Source organism: Panthera pardus, unplaced genomic scaffold (genome assembly GCF_024362965.1).
Source record: "Panthera pardus isolate Hobbes unplaced genomic scaffold, ASM2436296v1 HiC_scaffold_12, whole genome shotgun sequence".
NCBI classification, from domain to species: domain Eukaryota; kingdom Metazoa; phylum Chordata; class Mammalia; order Carnivora; family Felidae; genus Panthera; species Panthera pardus.
In genome coordinates, this window is record NW_026526677.1 from 53878539 (window position 1) to 53895399 (window position 16861).

The following is a 16861-nucleotide window of genomic DNA, read 5'->3' on the forward strand; positions in this document are numbered from 1 at the left end:
CAACAACAGTGGTCTCTGAGCCTCAGTAGCCTCTCTTTATGCCCTTCAGCAAAGTAAACAGGAGCTGTTAGAGGTACTAAGCCTTTTACCCAGTCTGTCAGTCAGTGTCTCAGTCAACAACAAATGTGCATTTTTAATCAGTCTCATTTTCTCTTTCTTGCCCTCAGCTTTTACTCTGATTCTGCATGTCCCGGGGTCAAGGATGGTGATGATGGAGTGGTGGGCAGAAGATACATTCTTTATCCCTTAAGAGTCTAGATTTTGATCTTCAAGTTGCCAGTCCAGGACTATTTACATGGTAACAACTTCATAATTAACACACACACACGTGCATGTGCACACACAGGCACATAGGTCTGGATGACTCAGATTTTTAATAGATGAAAAAAGGACTAATTGTTGTCAATAGGCAATAAAAGCCATGTGAGCAAAACAATGTTGTGATGGACCGGATATTCTTGGAATATTAATCTGGCTATGAGTACAGAGGTTAGGAGGTTATGTCATTGCCAAGATTAAAATCCCGTAATGGCTTCTTACACTCTACCACTGAAGACAAGTCCTAAGTTATTAGGTTTAATGCTTCCTCTGCAACATTTCCTGCTTCTTCTTACCTTTACCTATCACCTGCACCAGCCCATTATTCTTATCTCCAGCATCCCAAGGGTTTGTTGTACCTAACTCAGAGGTTTGTACTCCCTATTCCAGCTTTCAGACCTTTTATCCCAATATTTCCCCATGGCAAATTCCTTCTTTTCATTCTGGATCCGGCTCAAATACTACCTCCTCAGAGGGACTAATCCTGCCTGGTGTAATCATGGCTCTCCCTCATTAAGTCCAGATATTAATTTTTTCATAGCAAATGATATTAACTGAAATTATTTTGTAGATTGGTTTAATTATCCATTTTCTATATCTTCCATGCCATGTTATAAATGTTAAGAGGAAAGTTTTTTTCTCTTCCTCATTTATCTTAAGTCTCCAGTACTTACAGCAATGATGACAGTTATTCAACAAATAGATATTAAATGAGGGTCTCAGAACACAAGAGAATGAATGTTCGAAAAGATTAATTCTCTAGTACCAGAAATTCAGCTTTCATGTATTAGGTTGAGTTCTTTAAAATTTAGAGTATCCTGTAAGTAACATGGAAGTGGATTTTCCAGTGTTATACGTTTAAGGAGCAATTTTAGGGAGAAACAAACAAGCCGGTTTCCTAGAACTCTACGGGCAGGAGTAATAGACCCTGAGAGAAAAAATAAAATAAAACGAACCATTCCCTTTCCTGCTGAAAGTGAGTCCTGTCTGGTCCTATAAATGCTTGCTTGAGATGCTTGAGACCAAAGTACCATAGGTTACAGGGACAGTAGTGTGTGGCATCCTGTCAGTGAAGATTGCTTCTGCTTACTAGAAATGAAGAGAAGTTAAACATAGCAAGCAGGGTAGATCCAGCACATGCCAGAGACAACTCTCTTAATCTGCAGCCCATCCCACGCAATCTTCAAGTACTCTCTGCATTGAACAAACACTGGCACCCTTCTCCCCCAACCAGCCTGAACACCTATGTGCTCAGAGACAAATTGGAAAATACATGGAATCTTCCAGACTGCTGCCAGATGACTCCAAGGGAATATTCTGTTACTTAGGTAAGTAAGGAAAATACTTAAATGGATTAAAAGACTATATAAAATGGATTAAAAAACACTGGAGTAACATCCAATCCTGCCCTAATCTACATATTTTTTCCTATTCTGCTTCCTTTTGATGTTAGATAGAGACATTATTCCTATTTTAAGAAGTATTAAATTGTGTGCCCAATATAATCTTAAGAGATTTGAAAACCAAGAAGGGCGAGGCCTCTTCTTGTAAAGATTGGCTGAACAACAGAATGATACATTATCGCAACTCTTCAGTTAATGTGGAGGATATTTACAATTCTTCCTTTTTACTGTTTCAACCCAAGCCTCATCAACCATCTTCAAGTCATTGCAGGCTGCTGGTGGGGGCCAAGGAGGGGCTTGAGATGTGAATTGCATACTGGTTGGAGCCAGTAGGGATAGGTGCAGGAGGGAAGCGAGGTTGGGGGTGGGGGTGGGGATGAAGTATCAAATTGGGCATGAACAGCAGAGTGCCTCTGAGGAATGGGTATTTTTTTTAATTTTCTTTTTAACGTTTATTTACTTTTGAGAGAAAGATACAGAGGTATGGGGGGGAGTGCGGGGGGGGGGGGGCGGTGGGGAGGTGGGCAGAGAGAGGGAGACACAGAACCCAAAGCAGGCTCCGGGCTCTGAGCTGTCAGCACAGAGCCGGCTGTGGGCCTTGAAGTCAGAGACCACGTGATCGTGATCTTAACGGACTGAGCCACCCAGGCTCCCCGGAGACGGGTGTTTTTTCAAAACAAAGGAGTGATATAATCATTTTGGAAAGCATTTAGAGAGACCAGGTGATGAAGAGAAGGGAGTTAGTATTATTCTATGTTCAGGGAACCAGTGAAAATTATTGTTCAGGAGGGGAATATGAATAATAAGTTTTAATAAAATTGATACATATGTGGGTGCATACCTGATCAGAGAAGAAGTATAGACTTGGGACTGGCCGTAGCAGCTTGGTGTGATGAGGAAGTGATTGGGAAAAGAACGGGCAGGACAAAGATTCAGCAGGACTTGGAAATTGATTGACAGATAGTGGGGAAGTCACAGATGATAGCCAGTTTCTTGTCTGGTGAGTAAGAAAGAAGGACATTTTTTCTGTCTCTATTGACACGGAAAAAAATGCCCAGATGCCTCTTACTTTGAAGCTGGAAAGAGCACAACTGCTCTCCTGGCAATCATTTCAAACCTCAGCGTGTTGAAGAAGTCTCTCGAAAGCTCAAACTGACTCAACAAATAATTAATAGGTTTCAGAAGACTGAATCTCCTTTTTACTCCCATTTCACTGATCTTTATTACTGCTTCTTCCCCAGAATCTTTCCCGCATGCACCCACCCCGAAGAGTTCCCCAAATGTAGGCTTCTTGGATGGGGCACATGAGGTCATGGCTGCTCCAATTCAACAGCCTCTGGAGTTTCTTTGGCATTTTCAGGAGTCCCACAGTCTCATATAACAACAGAGCAGAATAGACAGGAGTCACTGATGCACCATTTGCTTGCAGTCACTCACACACTTAAAACACATGTATAGAGCACCTTCTGCAAACACTTACAGTATCTAACACTTTTGAATCCTGCATTTGTCTTATTCTCTATTTTAAACATTGCTCTATTTTCTAAATTAAAATGGCAGGATTTATTCTTTTCCTGTGTTTTTCTTATTTCTCCCCTGAGCACATTTTCCCTCCATCAGCCCTTTTTCCTTGCTGTCCTCGTGGATTGTGAACACGTACACACACACACACACACACGCACACACACACACACAAAACGCATGCCTTCAACATCAGAGTATTTAATATTTGAATGGGTTCTCATATTTCTCAATAGTCTATAAAAGCCACTTGAGCAAAACAGTTTGAGAAGGAACAAGATATTCTTGCAATATTAATCTAGACAAGAGTACAAACAGATTAGAAATGGTATCAGTATCATGATTAAAATTCTCTAATGGCTTCCTACTCAAGATAATGAAGCTAATCCTGAAGAGCTGTAAGCATGTGTTACCTCTACTATCATCTCTGACCACTCTTTTCTTTGCTATTTCCATATCAACACCATCGACCCACTATTTGTCTCTCTGTATATACAGGTACATTGCGTATGTGTGGGAGGGTGTGCGTTTTCCTGCCTTAGAGCTTTACATTTGCTATTCCAACTTCCAGAACCTTTCTTTCTTAGTATCTTCCCATGGCAGCAACTTCATGCCATTGTGGCCTCAGCTCAAATATTGCCCCCTTAAAGAGATCATTGCTAATATAATTGTGTCCCACTCACAATGAGATATAAATTGTCCTCATAGCACCTGGATGATCTTAAGGCCACTTTTGTCCATTTGAGTAAGCAATGCTGTGATATGTCACAAGTAGACCCTAAGAACTTCAGGTAAATCTAGGAGATGTTCACACCCTCTTTTAGCTTTGGGACAGCTTAGACAACTGAGCACTGACCTGACTGCAGTCTAGGATGGCTGTGAGAAGGGGAATATTTGGAAACATTGGAGTTGAGAGAACTGAACTAAGATCAAAGGGCCTAAGGAGCACTTCTCGAAATCTAGAGGGACCTGTTTGAATTCTTTGTTTTTAGAAGAGACTTGTATAGAGGTGAAGAAAAATGACTATTGGTAACTTGAACTTTACTTTTTTTCTCTCCTGGAGGCAGAAAAAACAAGGCCAAGGAGAAATATCTATGCAGGCAAATGTTGGCTCTATATAAGGAAGGAATCTACGGTTCACAAATACATTGCTAAGGTTATTCATATATAGGCTGGACACTTGTACAAAATTGCTCCTAGAGACCCATTTCAAACTTACATCCTATAAATCCTAAGGTGGGGCAGAGCATCTCTGAGGGAGGGAAATGGCAAGAACATGTGTCCTGGAGTGGCTATGGAAAGAAACCTGTGGATCCTTGTTTTTCAGCCCACAAAATAGGAGGTTGGTCGTGGGGAGAAGAAAGAAAAAGTGGCATCATGGCCAGGGGTTAGTCCAGGAGAACACACTTGTGTTTAGTCACTGGGCAAGACCCCAGGCTTTGTGGGAAATTGACATTGGTGTGGTTCTAAATGGAAGTTGGCTGGCCAGATACCTGGAGGCCCACCTGGAACTCTCTGTCCCTCGTACATATCTGTTATCTCTTGCCACCTCCACAGCTCCTGGGAAACATGCTTGTGACTCTTCTGGCAAACCTTTTTGGCGAGGCATTCACCCCCTGGGTGAAGGCAGAAGATGGTGACTGGACTGGCTAATGCCTTGACCCACTGGGATCACTGAGTCCCCTGTTTAGTATTGTAGAGTCAGCAAAGAAGAGCTTATTTTCAAACAATAGCAATAGGAGTGGTAGCAGTAGTAGTAATGATAATGATAATAGCAATGGTAATAATAGTGCTCTGCTAAGAATTCTTTACTGATTGTCTTCAGTTCTACTTTTCCCATGTGCTGTTACACTTGTGAGAATCCCAGGAATTATTTGTTGTGCTGTGAGTATGTGTGTGTGTGTGTGTGTGTGTGTGTGTGTGTCTGTGTGTGTGTGTGTGTGTGTGTGCATGCAATCTCCCCATTCAATATTTGTATGCAGTAAAGATTTTGGCAAGAAAATAAAAAACAATAGGGCAATGAAAGGAATATATGCTTGGGACATACATTTGGGGAAAACATACACTTAGGGGCTCTTCAAGTTAAAGCTAATGACATGTGGCTGGGGGCATGGGGGAGGCTGTGATGAGAGAGGATGGGTGTCACGGGACAAGAACTCCTCTGAACCAGATGATTACATGGGTCTGAGTGAGGACTCTGGGGAAGACCAAGGATGGAGATAGCGTACCAGTGGGGATTCTTCTGGGGAAAATTAACCCAGTTCTCAAAAGGTCAAGGTCCAGGCAAGGGCTGCAATTCCATTCTGCTAACAGGGGGGAACATGTTTTCTAAAAGCAGCTGGTTTGTCACAAGCTCTTGTGAGGATAGATTAGGGATGGGAGGGGTTGGAGGTCTGAGCAGGGGGATAACTCTTTGAAATCACCTCCAAAGAACTGGCCCTGGGCTTTAGGAAAGAATTTTGTGGCTTAAGTGGTGAGAGCCTCTGGGGACATTAAATTGACTGCATACCATCAGGAGACAGCATGCGGGAGCCAGCAGATTTGCTACAGTGTTTCAGAGAAGGGAGATCCCTATAAACTACTCAGAGAGGTGGGGATTTAGGTGGGGGGAGATGAACCAGAAGAGGCTGAGAAGGCAGCTCAGCCAAGCAGATGAGCACTGAGAGATCAAAAGGGAAAGGAAAGATATTGCACAGAATAGTTGGGGAGGATCACAGGAGTATTCCTCTGACCAGAAGTTAATTTCGAGTTATAGACAAAGCTGTAATGTGATGGACAGGACAGTGAGAAAGTTAGCCTCACTGTGGGTGTTGAGTAGATTAGCAATCACGCTGATGCCAGGTTTACAAATCTCTGCTCGTTTCCCACGCCTTAGTGTAAAATACCCACACTCTACCCTCAGGTGCCCAAATGGTGAGGCCTGGGGCCGTCACTCCAACTTTGCTCCTTCCCACTCTTCCCTTAACATCTCTCTCTCTCAGATCTTGTCATGCCTTAGGCTTGTCGTGTTAGGCCTTTCTTTCTTTCTTTCTTTCTTTCTTTCTTTCTTTCTTTCTTTCTTTCTCTCTTTCTTTCTCTCTTTCTTTCTTTCTTTCTTTCTTTCTTTCTTTCTTTCTTTCTTTCTTTCTTTCTTCTTTCTCCTTTTCTGTCCAGCCTCCAAGTTTCACACTTGTCTTTCCTGGCTTCAAGGAAACTACTTATGCCTGGCTCCATATTGTCATCAAGGTCCTAGTTCAAATGTATCTTCCTTTCAGACCTCTGTCCTTACATTATTTTTGTCTAGTCACTTGCCACCATGTCATCAGATGCGTTTTGTTCCTCGTCATATAACAAACACCATCTGAACTTCTTTGCTGATTTAATTATTAGTGTCAGTATCCTCTACCCACTAGAATGTGAGCACGATGAGACTAGATACATTGTTTTGTTTTTTCCAGGATTTCCAGTTGTTGTTTTTTTTTTAATTTTTTAATGTTTATTTATTTTTGAGAGAGGGGGAGGAGCAGGAAGAGGGAAAAGTCCAAGCAGGCCGGAACTCAAAGACCGGTGAGATCATGATCTGAGCTGAAGTCAGATGCTTAACCAACTGAGCCACCCAGGATCCCCAAGATTCTCAGTTTTTAAAACAATGCATGGCATTATTGGCCTCGGTCAATATGTGCTTTTTAAATACGTGATGGATGAATGACCAGAAAACTGATAGATGACTGTGATGATGATCTAGCATCGATGCGATAAGCTTCCAGACAGCAGTGGGAACAGTGAGCATGGAAATAAAGTAGAAGCGTGAAACAGCCATGAACGGGAGAAGTAAAAATATTCTTGCAAAGTAATTGTCTAAAGAAGGTGAGAGAAAAGCAGGAGTTAGAGGTAACTACCAGAATCATTGTTGGTTTGCTGGAAATGTGGGAGGCTATTTGCCAACATTCAGAGATGCAGATATCCCCAAGTCTGTGGGGTCCCCGTGTGCATACAGTGTGCCAAACAAGCACCAGGGCCATCAGGGAACAAGGGCCCTGAGCCTTTCCCTCCGACCATGCACATGGCTAAGGGTAGGTGGGATTCCTGGCTGTGGTCAACATTTCCTTGGGTTTCTTTTATGTCATTGACTTCTTCCCTTGAAGAAATCTTTTTGGGATTGATTCACACATTTTTTCTTTATATCTCTGTACCAAAGTGTTCACATCAGCACAGCTGGACTTGAGAGCTCACAGATAATCAAGTCTGTCATGATAAAGTAGCTTCCAGCACCTTAACAATTCTTATCCACAGTGTAAATGTAAGTTTTTTCCCAAGATAAATTGATAAAAGCCTTCACTATGTCAAACAGACAAAGGATTTCTTTTATACTAGCAGAAATCCAACACTAATATATTGGGCTGAACTCTTTACATGTTAGAGTACCCTTGTAAATACGCATGGAGATTATTTCTTAAATTGAGAAAAAAATTTTTTTTGTAAGAGTCATCTCCGGGAGAAACAAACAAACCAGCTTCCTGGAGCTTAAAACATGGGAACAATAAACTCTGAGATAGAGAGAGAGAGAAAAAAATACATATATATATTTTATATTTTATATATATATGATATATATATTTATATTTCATTATATATATACATATATAAAAATATGAATACATATATAATATAAAATATATATATAAATATATATTATATTTAAATATATATATATAATATAAACCATTTCCTCTCTCCCTGGAAGTGTGCCCCATCTAGACCTATAAATGCTTGTTTGAGACGCATGAGACCAAAGCACATTAGGCTACAGGATAGTAGTGTGTGAAACACTGTCAGTGAGGATTGCCTCTGCCTGATTAGAAATGAGGAATGGTTAACCACAACAAAGGAGTGTAGATACAATAAATGCCAGAGACAACTCCCCTAATCCCTAGCTGTGGCCACAGAGTCTAATATTTTCTGTTGAACACTGAGTTTTCTCCAATACTCAATTCTGTATCTTCTGAAACAACTGAGTGAATAGTTCACATTGGCCAGAGACACTGTGTGTATAATCAGAGTGAACAAAATTGTTCAGACAAGGAGATGCACATATATTTTAATAGAACTCGCCAACAATCAGGCAGTACTCAGTTCTCCAAATTACTTAGTTTTTACCTATCCTATTTCTGAACTAAAGCTGGATTGGGATCTTTTCTTCTTCACTTATAAAAGTATAAGCCTCATCTAAGCTTTAGGAAAACTGGTGACCAAGAAAAGCTATGGCTTCTTTTATACCCAAAGAAAACAACAGAGTGATGTCTTGTAAACACCTGACACAATGCCCAGAAGATCTCTAATTCTTACGCCTCTGAATTCTAGTTATGCCTCATGGTCAGCCTGCAGGTCATCTCAGGGCTGATGGGGTGGGAAGACTGAGATACGACATGCATAGTGGATGGTGGGGAAGGGCAGCAGAATCCTCCTGATAGAGCCACCCAACACTATCAGAGACACAAATGTCCATCCTGCTGACCCTCCCTTGTCCAAACCCCACCCTGGTGGTGACAACCCACACTTGACCAATAGTCTCACCTCATTGGGAGAAGCAAGGGCCTGGAAACTAGAAGTGACGAATAAAAGGCCACACGGAGAAGCAGCAGCACAGACTTGCTTTTGGCACCTTAGTGATCACCAGTAAACTCCCAGATACCATGGTGCATTTTACGGCTGAGGAGAAGGCTGCTGTTGTTAGCCTGTGGGCCAAGGTGAACGTGGAGTTGGTTGGAGGCGAGGTCCTGGGAAGGTAGGCACTGGAAGGGGGCAGGAAGGCAGAAAGTGTTCCTGAAAGGGGAATTGGTCAGGTTTCTTACATACTGTGACTTCCCATCTGGTCTGTGACTATGATCATCCCACAGGCTCCTGGTTGTTTTTCCATGGACCCAGAGGTTCTTTGACAATTTTGGCAACTTATCCTCTGAGTCTGCCATAATGGGCAACCCCAGGGTCAAGGCCCATGGCAAGAAGGTACTGACCTCCTTTGGAAACGCTGTTAAACATATGGATGACCTCAAGGACACCTTTGCTGAGCTGAGTGAGCTGCATTGTGACAAGATGCATGTGGATCCTGAGAACTTCAAGGTGAGTTCTAGGCATGCTTGTGCTCTGTTCCTTCACCCCATATATTTGCATTGTGGGTACGTTAGGAAACACAGGTACTTAACTCTGATTCTATGAAGGTAATTTTTGGGATGTAATATTTAAGGAAGAGCTTGATTTTGGTAGTTAGGTTATTCCAAACGTCATAGTTAAGATGGAGTAGGATAATTATTGTGACCAGTGGAGACCACTGGCCATCTTATATTTCTGAAACAATTATTATGACCAGGGAAGAACATTGGCCACAACTGAGTTAAATGGTTTTGGCCTGAGCATACAATTACAGGAAGAAGAATGCCTTACCTTTGGTAATTGAAATTTTGTCTAAAAATGATGAATACATTTATGCATGATTCTTGAATTTAGAACCTGGACTAAGCAAGACAAAATAACAGCAATCTTTTCAATGGATGGTTGTGACCCCTGCCCCCTTTAACAGTGATGGAATGCTCTCGTATACATGGCAGAAGATTCTTTGTCATGTGAGTGACCAAACAATTTGAATGTACATATTATCTGGGGACTTAGACTATACTTGCAGTACTATAATCCTACTTAAAAAAAAGACAGAGTCTCTACAAAAGAGAAGCCATCCATAGCAATATTCTAATGTGGAAGCTGGCAGGGCAAATGAGAGAAGGCCAGACACAATGGAAGGTTCAGGGCTAGGAGTCATATTGATGCCGATGTCAAGCATATTATGGTAAACTTCTGTGGGATCATGACCCTGAAAGTTACTCAATCTCTTATCAGGAAGATAATGGATGTGACCAGTTTGAGGCTTTCTGTTCACTAGGTACCATTTTCTTTTTATCTCCACTCTCTCCCCAGCTTCTAGGCAACATGATTTTGATTGTCTTGGCAACTCACTTCAGCAAGGAGTTTACTCCACAGGTGCAGGCTGCTTGGCAGAAGCTGACCACTGCTGTGGCTAATGCTCTGGCCCACAGGTACCACTGAGGTGCTTATCTAACCATGTTGGCACCTACTGGATGGCCCTGTGTTCCAAGAGTCCATCTCCTGCAGATGGGCAGTGTCCTGCCCCCTTACTTAAGTGCTATATGATAAAAATAAAATAAACATTGTGTTCTATAAGAAACATCCTTGTCTTCTCTGCCTTTATCTCTTATGTTGATTCAGCTAAAAGAAAGCAATCCTATAAGGAACGGGGTTGTTTGAAATAAGGAGTTTGGGGAGGATAGAGAAGAGAGCCTTATAAGATTCTTCAAGATAAGAGTGGCTTTGGGCACCTGGGTGGCTCAGTCAGTTAAGCATCCAACTCTTGGTTTCAGCTCAGGTCATGATCTCACAGTTCGTGTGTTCAAGTCCTGCATTGGGTTCTACACTGAAGTCGTGGAGCCTGCTTTAGATTCTCTCTCTCTCCTTCCCTCTCTGCCCCTCCCCCACTTGTTCTCTCTCTCTCTCTCTCTCTCTCTCTCTGTCTCTCTCTCCCTCTCAAAATAAATCAATAAGCTTAAAAAAAGAGTAGCTTCAAACGAAGGTACTTCTAGGAAAGGAAAGTAGACTCGAGTTGAATAATGTCTACAGCAAAAGGGAGAATGGAGATACTCTAGAGAAATGTAAGAAGAATGTTGTAGTGAGTTGGGGTTCACCGAGGGGACTGTATAGGCTCAGAGCTCTTTGGTGCTATATTTTGCTTCCATTTAATATAAGAAACATGTTTTTATCAGCTGTAATAAAGTTCAGATGGGACTACCCAGAGACCTAGGCAAGGACCATGCTCTAAACTTTCCCTAGTGTCTTCAGTGGTATTAATGGAGGAACTGTCTCTAAGGCATAGGAAGTAACTACTTTGATTTGAATCTGTACCTCACCTGCTAGTTCTGTGACCTGGAACATGTTTCCAATTCCTTTGGTGGAGACAAAAGGCCATTAATGTGGGAAAATGACAAATGCAGGGTGTAAGTGACAGAAGAGAAATCAGTCCCTTGAAAGCACAGCAGCATAAAATTAGGGACACTGCTGCCAGGAAAAAGCAGAAAAGAAACTATCATTATAAGCAAAGTACCAGTGAAATTTCTTGCACACACGAGTAACATAGTGAATAGGGAATTTTAGGGAAACTGATCCATGTATGGATATAGAACTGACAAGACAGGGTCTAACGTGGATCTATCCATAGGAATGTGCTGTGATTAGAATGAGGGTAAAGCACTGAACTTCACAGGGGCAATTAAACTAAGAAAAAAGTAAGATGTCATTGTGGCAAAGATACAGCAGGACTTGGAAGAGAGTGCAGTAGAGAGTAGTGAAGTCACAGATGATAGCCAGGTTCCCTGTCTGGTGAATGAAAAGAGGAAAACCTATTCTCAGAACAGAAAATGCCGAGAGTCTCTTGTATGGAGCTGGCAGTTGAGCACAGCCATTTTTGTGGCCATCACTTTAAATTCCAATACCCAAGCCCCCGGCATAGAAGCAAAAAGCCTGGGCTTTGGGAATAGCAGGAAAAGATCAAATTACATCCCCATCACCTCGAAAAGTTTAGTCGACATTTCCCAGAATGAATTTCCTTGTTTGTAAAGTGGAATAATAATTCCTACCTCACAAATACATTACAAAGTTTTCTGTTTTTGTTTTTCTTCCAAGATTTTATTCAAATTTAACTTAGTTAATATATAGCGTAGTATTGGTTTCAAGAGTAGAATTCAGTGATTCATCACTTACATGTAACACCCAGTGTTCAACACAAGTGCCCTCCTTAATGCCCATCACCCATTTAGCCCATCCCCCAACCTCTCCTCCAGCAACCCTCAGTTTGTTCTCTACAGTTAAGAGTCTCCTGTGGTTTGTCCCCGTCTCTGTTTCTATCTTTTTTCATTTTTTCTTCCATTCCATCTATTTTGCTTCTTAAATTCCACATGTGAGTGAAATCATATAGTATTTGTCTTTCTCTGATTCGTTTTGCTTAGTGTAATACACTCTATTTCCATCCACATTATTGCAAATGGCAAGATTTCACTCTTTTCTGATGGCGGAGTAATATTCCAGTGTGTGTGTGTGTGTGTGTGTGTGTGTGTGTGTATTTGCTTTTGAAACATTTAGAACATTTGGAGGACAGGTATGGCTGTCATCATTCAGACCTCCCCCTGCAGGACCACACCTAGGCCTGGGCCAATCTGCTCACGGGAGCAGGGAGGGTAAGATCAGGCCTGGGCATAAAACAAAGAGCAGGGATAGTACCAGCTTACACTTGTTTCTGACACAACTGTGTTCACTAGCAACCACACAAACAGACACCATGGGATTTCTGAGTGCTGAGGAGAAGGGTCTGGTCAATGGCCTGTGGAGCAAGGTGAACGTGGATGAAGTTGGTGGTGAGGCCCTGGGCAGGTTGGTATCCAGGTTTCAAGGCAGGCCTAAGGAGAGTGAATGGATGCTGGGCAGGTGGAGAAGGCTCAGTCCCTGGGGCTTCTGACAGGCACTGACTCCCTCTGTCCCTCTGTGCTGTTTTCACCCCTTAGGCTGCTGGTTGTCTACCCCTGGACTCAGAGGTTCTTTCAGTCCTTTGGGGACCTATCCTCTGCTGATGCCATTATGGGCAACAGTAAGGTGAAGGCCCATGGCAAGAAGGTGCTGAACTCCTTCAGTGATGGTCTGAAAAACATCGACGACCTCAAGGGCGCCTTTGCTAAGCTCAGCGAGCTGCACTGTGACAAGCTGCATGTGGATCCCGAGAACTTCAGGGTGAGTCTAGGATATCTTCCGTTTGTTTTTTCTTTTCACTTTCTAGTCTTCTACTCTGGTTCCTTTACCTACCTGTTCACCCTGCAGCTTCCTTTTTACTTTAGAATATATCATCATTGAATGCTTTTCAAAGTGTATGTAGTTTTATAGTTTTCATTCAGTATTCCATGTCGTTTCCTTTCTCACATCCTTGTTTATTTTTAATCAAGCTCTTACTTAATAGTTTATCTTTTGCTTCTCTCTTTTTCTCCCTAACTTTTTTCCCTACTCAGTATCCAAATTATACATACTAGCTCTCATCTTCTACTTCTACACTTGGAATACTCTTTCTATCTCTCCAAATGGGGATTGGAAGGGCTCCTCAAAGGGGAGAGGCTCAAGATGTCATCTAGAGTCCAAAAATCAGTTCAGAATTAAAGAATAATTGGAATTTTATGGAATCAAGACTCAATGGAAAGGAAAGGAAAGTGAATATCTGAGGATGGTAGACCAGAAGTAGGGAAGTAGGGAAGCAGTAGTGCTAAGACAGCCATCATCAGACTAATTAATCTGTTCCTTATTATATAAAACATATATAATAAAACAATACAGTATACATACATATATGGTTACTCATTTCTGCCTATGGAGATAACCTGAAGATCAATTTGGGCTAGAGCATGGGCAGGAAAAAAAAAGATTGTTGGCTCAGTTTCTCAGAAGCCAAGCTTGATTTCTCTGTTAATCATGTATATTTTTCTATCTGTCTTCCCCACAGCTCCTGGGCAACGTGCTGGTGTGTGTACTGGCCCACCACTTTGGCCATGAATTCAACCCCCAGGTGCAGGCTGCCTTTCAGAAGGTGGTGGCTGGTGTGGCCAGTGCCTTGGCCCACAAGTACCATTGAGGTCATGGCCTATTTTCTGGTGACCACTGGAAGAACCTATTTCCCTAAATTCGATCTTCTGAACTTGATGAAATAATGTCCACCTTCAAGGGTATGACTTCTGTCTAATAAAGAACTTTAACTCAACTTCCTGATTCATTTCGTTTTATTTTATTTTATTTTATTTTATTTTATTTTATTTTATTTTATTTTATTTTATTTTATTTTATTTTTGTCTGGAGGTATGCTAAATCCCTTAGGATCTACAGATAGGAAGCTCTTGTGTTTTATTCAAAGAGGTCAAGGAAAATGAGAAAAGGAGGGGCATCATGCATAGTCACTAATGTAGGACACTTCTCCCTCCCGAGCATTTGCATTGTCCAGAAAGTTTTAAATACATAGAGAATACTGGCATTACAGGGCCTCTGTGGAAGGCTTCACACCAAAGGCATAGGCTTCAGGCTAATGCTTTGATCTATTTCCAACATTTACTAAAAAAATACCATGCTCAGCTGGAGACATAATGAATGATCAAGACACTGTCCTGTTTCTTTTGTTGCCTACATGCCTTGCTTGCAGTGTAGCTTTAAATACCACACTTCCTCAAGTGCTCCTGCTCTAAGGAATAACTTCCATCTTTTACTTGCCCCAAACACCCTCATAAATAATTCCTGCTCCCACCCTCCCATTTTAGACAAAATTCAATGCTTGTTTATTACTTGTGAGGCCTTTGGACCCTGGCCTTAATGAACTTTCCAATATTGCCTAAGGAAATCCTTCCAAACCCATCCCTTCTACTTATTTTTAACATTTCTTCTTATCCATCACACTCACATTCTATGCTGTATAAATGTGTCTGACCATTTTATACTGTCTTATATGACTACTGTGCTTTGTTAAGTTCCTCCATAGGCAGTGAGTGAATATGTACTAAATGAAATAGTCAGTGGATGAATAAGTGATTATTCCCCATCTTCGAACTGTGGAACTAGAGAACAATCTGAGCAAGAGAGCATTGCATAGAGTTCCTCCGGTATTGATGCTACAATATGCAATGAGGAAGCACATAGGGAAGTAAAACACTGATCAGAGATTTGCTTTCTGTTCCTTGTGTGCTGGACATTGGGCCTTATGAACTAATGACTTACATATTTGTAAAAGTTCCCAGAATGAAGTCAAGATTCTGCCCCTGGAGATATACAGTTTCATATTTAACTTGGGAAAAAATTGCCCCTTTGCTTTTCATTAGTCAACACCATGGCCAACTTAGCGATGTCAATAAAAGCTTGAGCCCAGTGGAGGAAATACCAGTGGCAATTATAAACTGAAACATTAAGTATCTTGTAATAATTACCACATACTTTATCAAAGTTATGGCTAGGTTGACTTTACTGCTTTTCATATAAGGCTACGACTTTTAAAAACTGTATGTCCATAACTTTTCTGAGTTCTGCTCTTCTTAGGGTATTTTTGCTTTATTTAATTTTATGAATTTAATTTAATTTAATTTTTGAAAGGATACTAAACTGAGGTAATTGAGAGATTGTGCATCTGGAAGAGAAGTGTAAAAGATAACTTTCTTGACCCAGGAAAATATGTATTAGATTGTTGAAATGCCTAGATGACTGAAGGGAATGTAAAATTGAACACTACTGCACGTACAAAAGTGTTTTGGTTCAGTGTCATTTTTGAAACATGTAAAACAACATACCTCTGGATGACAATCAAGAGAATCTTCTTCAGGATGGATAGTCATGAAGAGAATCTTGAAGTCATACTCTTCATTACACTCAGACTAGGCCCATCCTGGTTCAAAACATTAAGAACTGTGCAAACTTGACATACTGGAGAAAAATAAAATTTAAAAAATTATCTCTCTCGGGGACTCTCTCTCTCTCTCTCTCTCTCTCTCTCTCTCTCTGTGTGTGTGTGTGTGTGTGTGTGTGTGTGTGTTAGTGCACATGTGTGCATATGTGTATGTGTGTATGTTAGTGCCCAATGGAACTGGAATCAAGGTAAAGCAGACATCCTGTGGTTCCCCTTCACAGGGTAGAAATAAATTTAAAAGGAAAAGAGGGCACTGGGTCTAGAAGCTTTCTAGAATCTTCAAATATTGATCAGGATTTGAGCCTGAGGCTCAGAACATAGCCACATTTACTCTTATTTTTCTCTGATAAGTCTGAGCTTTTGATGTCTTATTACAACTTTCAGCCTTGTCACTGCAGAGTCATGAGTAAGAAAAGGAGAAGTCCATTTCCCTCTTCAGTCATGCTAAGTAGCAATGGTAAGATAGAACAGCAGTTCCTGTCCGGAAGCCAGGAAGATGGTGACTCTAGCAGTTGTCAGCACAAAAGAGTGGTCCATACATTCGTGGCCAAAGAAGACTGAAGGAAGAAGATATAACAGAACTTAGGGGAACCATTTCTGAGTACAAGTAATGGTAGGGGAAGTCTAAGTAGGTGCTACTTTCTGTCAGTCAAAATAGCAAAGCTATGGCTTTGACAATTTGGTACTTTACATTTAAAATATAAACATACTCCATATTGTTATTTAGTAAGGCATCTGAATTTCTCATGACATATCTACAAAAGATATGTACAGACCTCCCTTTGCACACTTACACCTGAACTCTGATATCAGGAGTGTGAAATAGAGTCTTGGAAACAGTCTGAATGTAAAGCAATGGTAAAGCTAATGGAGGTTTAAATTTAGTAAAATGAAACTCAAAGCCTACAGGTCAAACAAAATGTGTGTGTGTGTGTGTGTGTGTGTGTGTGTGTGTGTATTTGCTTTTGAAACATTTAGAACATTTGGAGGACAGGTATGGCTGTCATCATTCAGACCTCCCCCTGCAGGACCACACCTAGGCCTGGGCCAATCTGCTCACGGGAGCAGGGAGGGTAAGATCAGGCCTGGGCATAAAAGGAAGAGC

General features: G+C 41.3%; 2 protein-coding genes across 4 annotated transcripts; both read left to right on the plus strand.

Moving 5' to 3' along the window:
- The first annotated feature begins 8812 nt into the window (after positions 1 to 8812).
- LOC109260059 (hemoglobin subunit epsilon-2) lies at positions 8813 to 10458 on the plus strand. 3 transcript variants are annotated; one of them, XM_019438051.2, is made up of 3 exons: positions 8813 to 9006; positions 9119 to 9341; positions 10254 to 10458. In XM_019438051.2, exons 1-3 carry the CDS (start codon positions 8915 to 8917, stop codon positions 10317 to 10319), a joined length of 381 nt encoding a protein of 126 aa, XP_019293596.1. In that variant the 5' UTR covers positions 8813 to 8914; the 3' UTR covers positions 10320 to 10458. The 3 variants fall into 3 exon arrangements, with proteins under 3 accessions (XP_019293596.1, XP_053755204.1, XP_019293595.1); XM_053899229.1 differs by lacking the exon at positions 10254 to 10458 and adding an exon at positions 9726 to 10184; XM_019438050.2 differs by having other exon boundaries at positions 8820 to 9006; positions 10191 to 10458.
- A 2093-nt stretch (positions 10459 to 12551) lies between these two features.
- On the plus strand, positions 12552 to 14076 carry LOC109260053 (hemoglobin subunit beta-2). The gene is made up of 3 exons (XM_019438045.2): positions 12552 to 12710; positions 12842 to 13064; positions 13822 to 14076. Exons 1-3 carry the CDS (start codon positions 12619 to 12621, stop codon positions 13948 to 13950), a joined length of 444 nt encoding a protein of 147 aa, XP_019293590.1. The 5' UTR covers positions 12552 to 12618; the 3' UTR covers positions 13951 to 14076.
- Positions 14077 to 16861: the final 2785 nt, after the last annotated feature.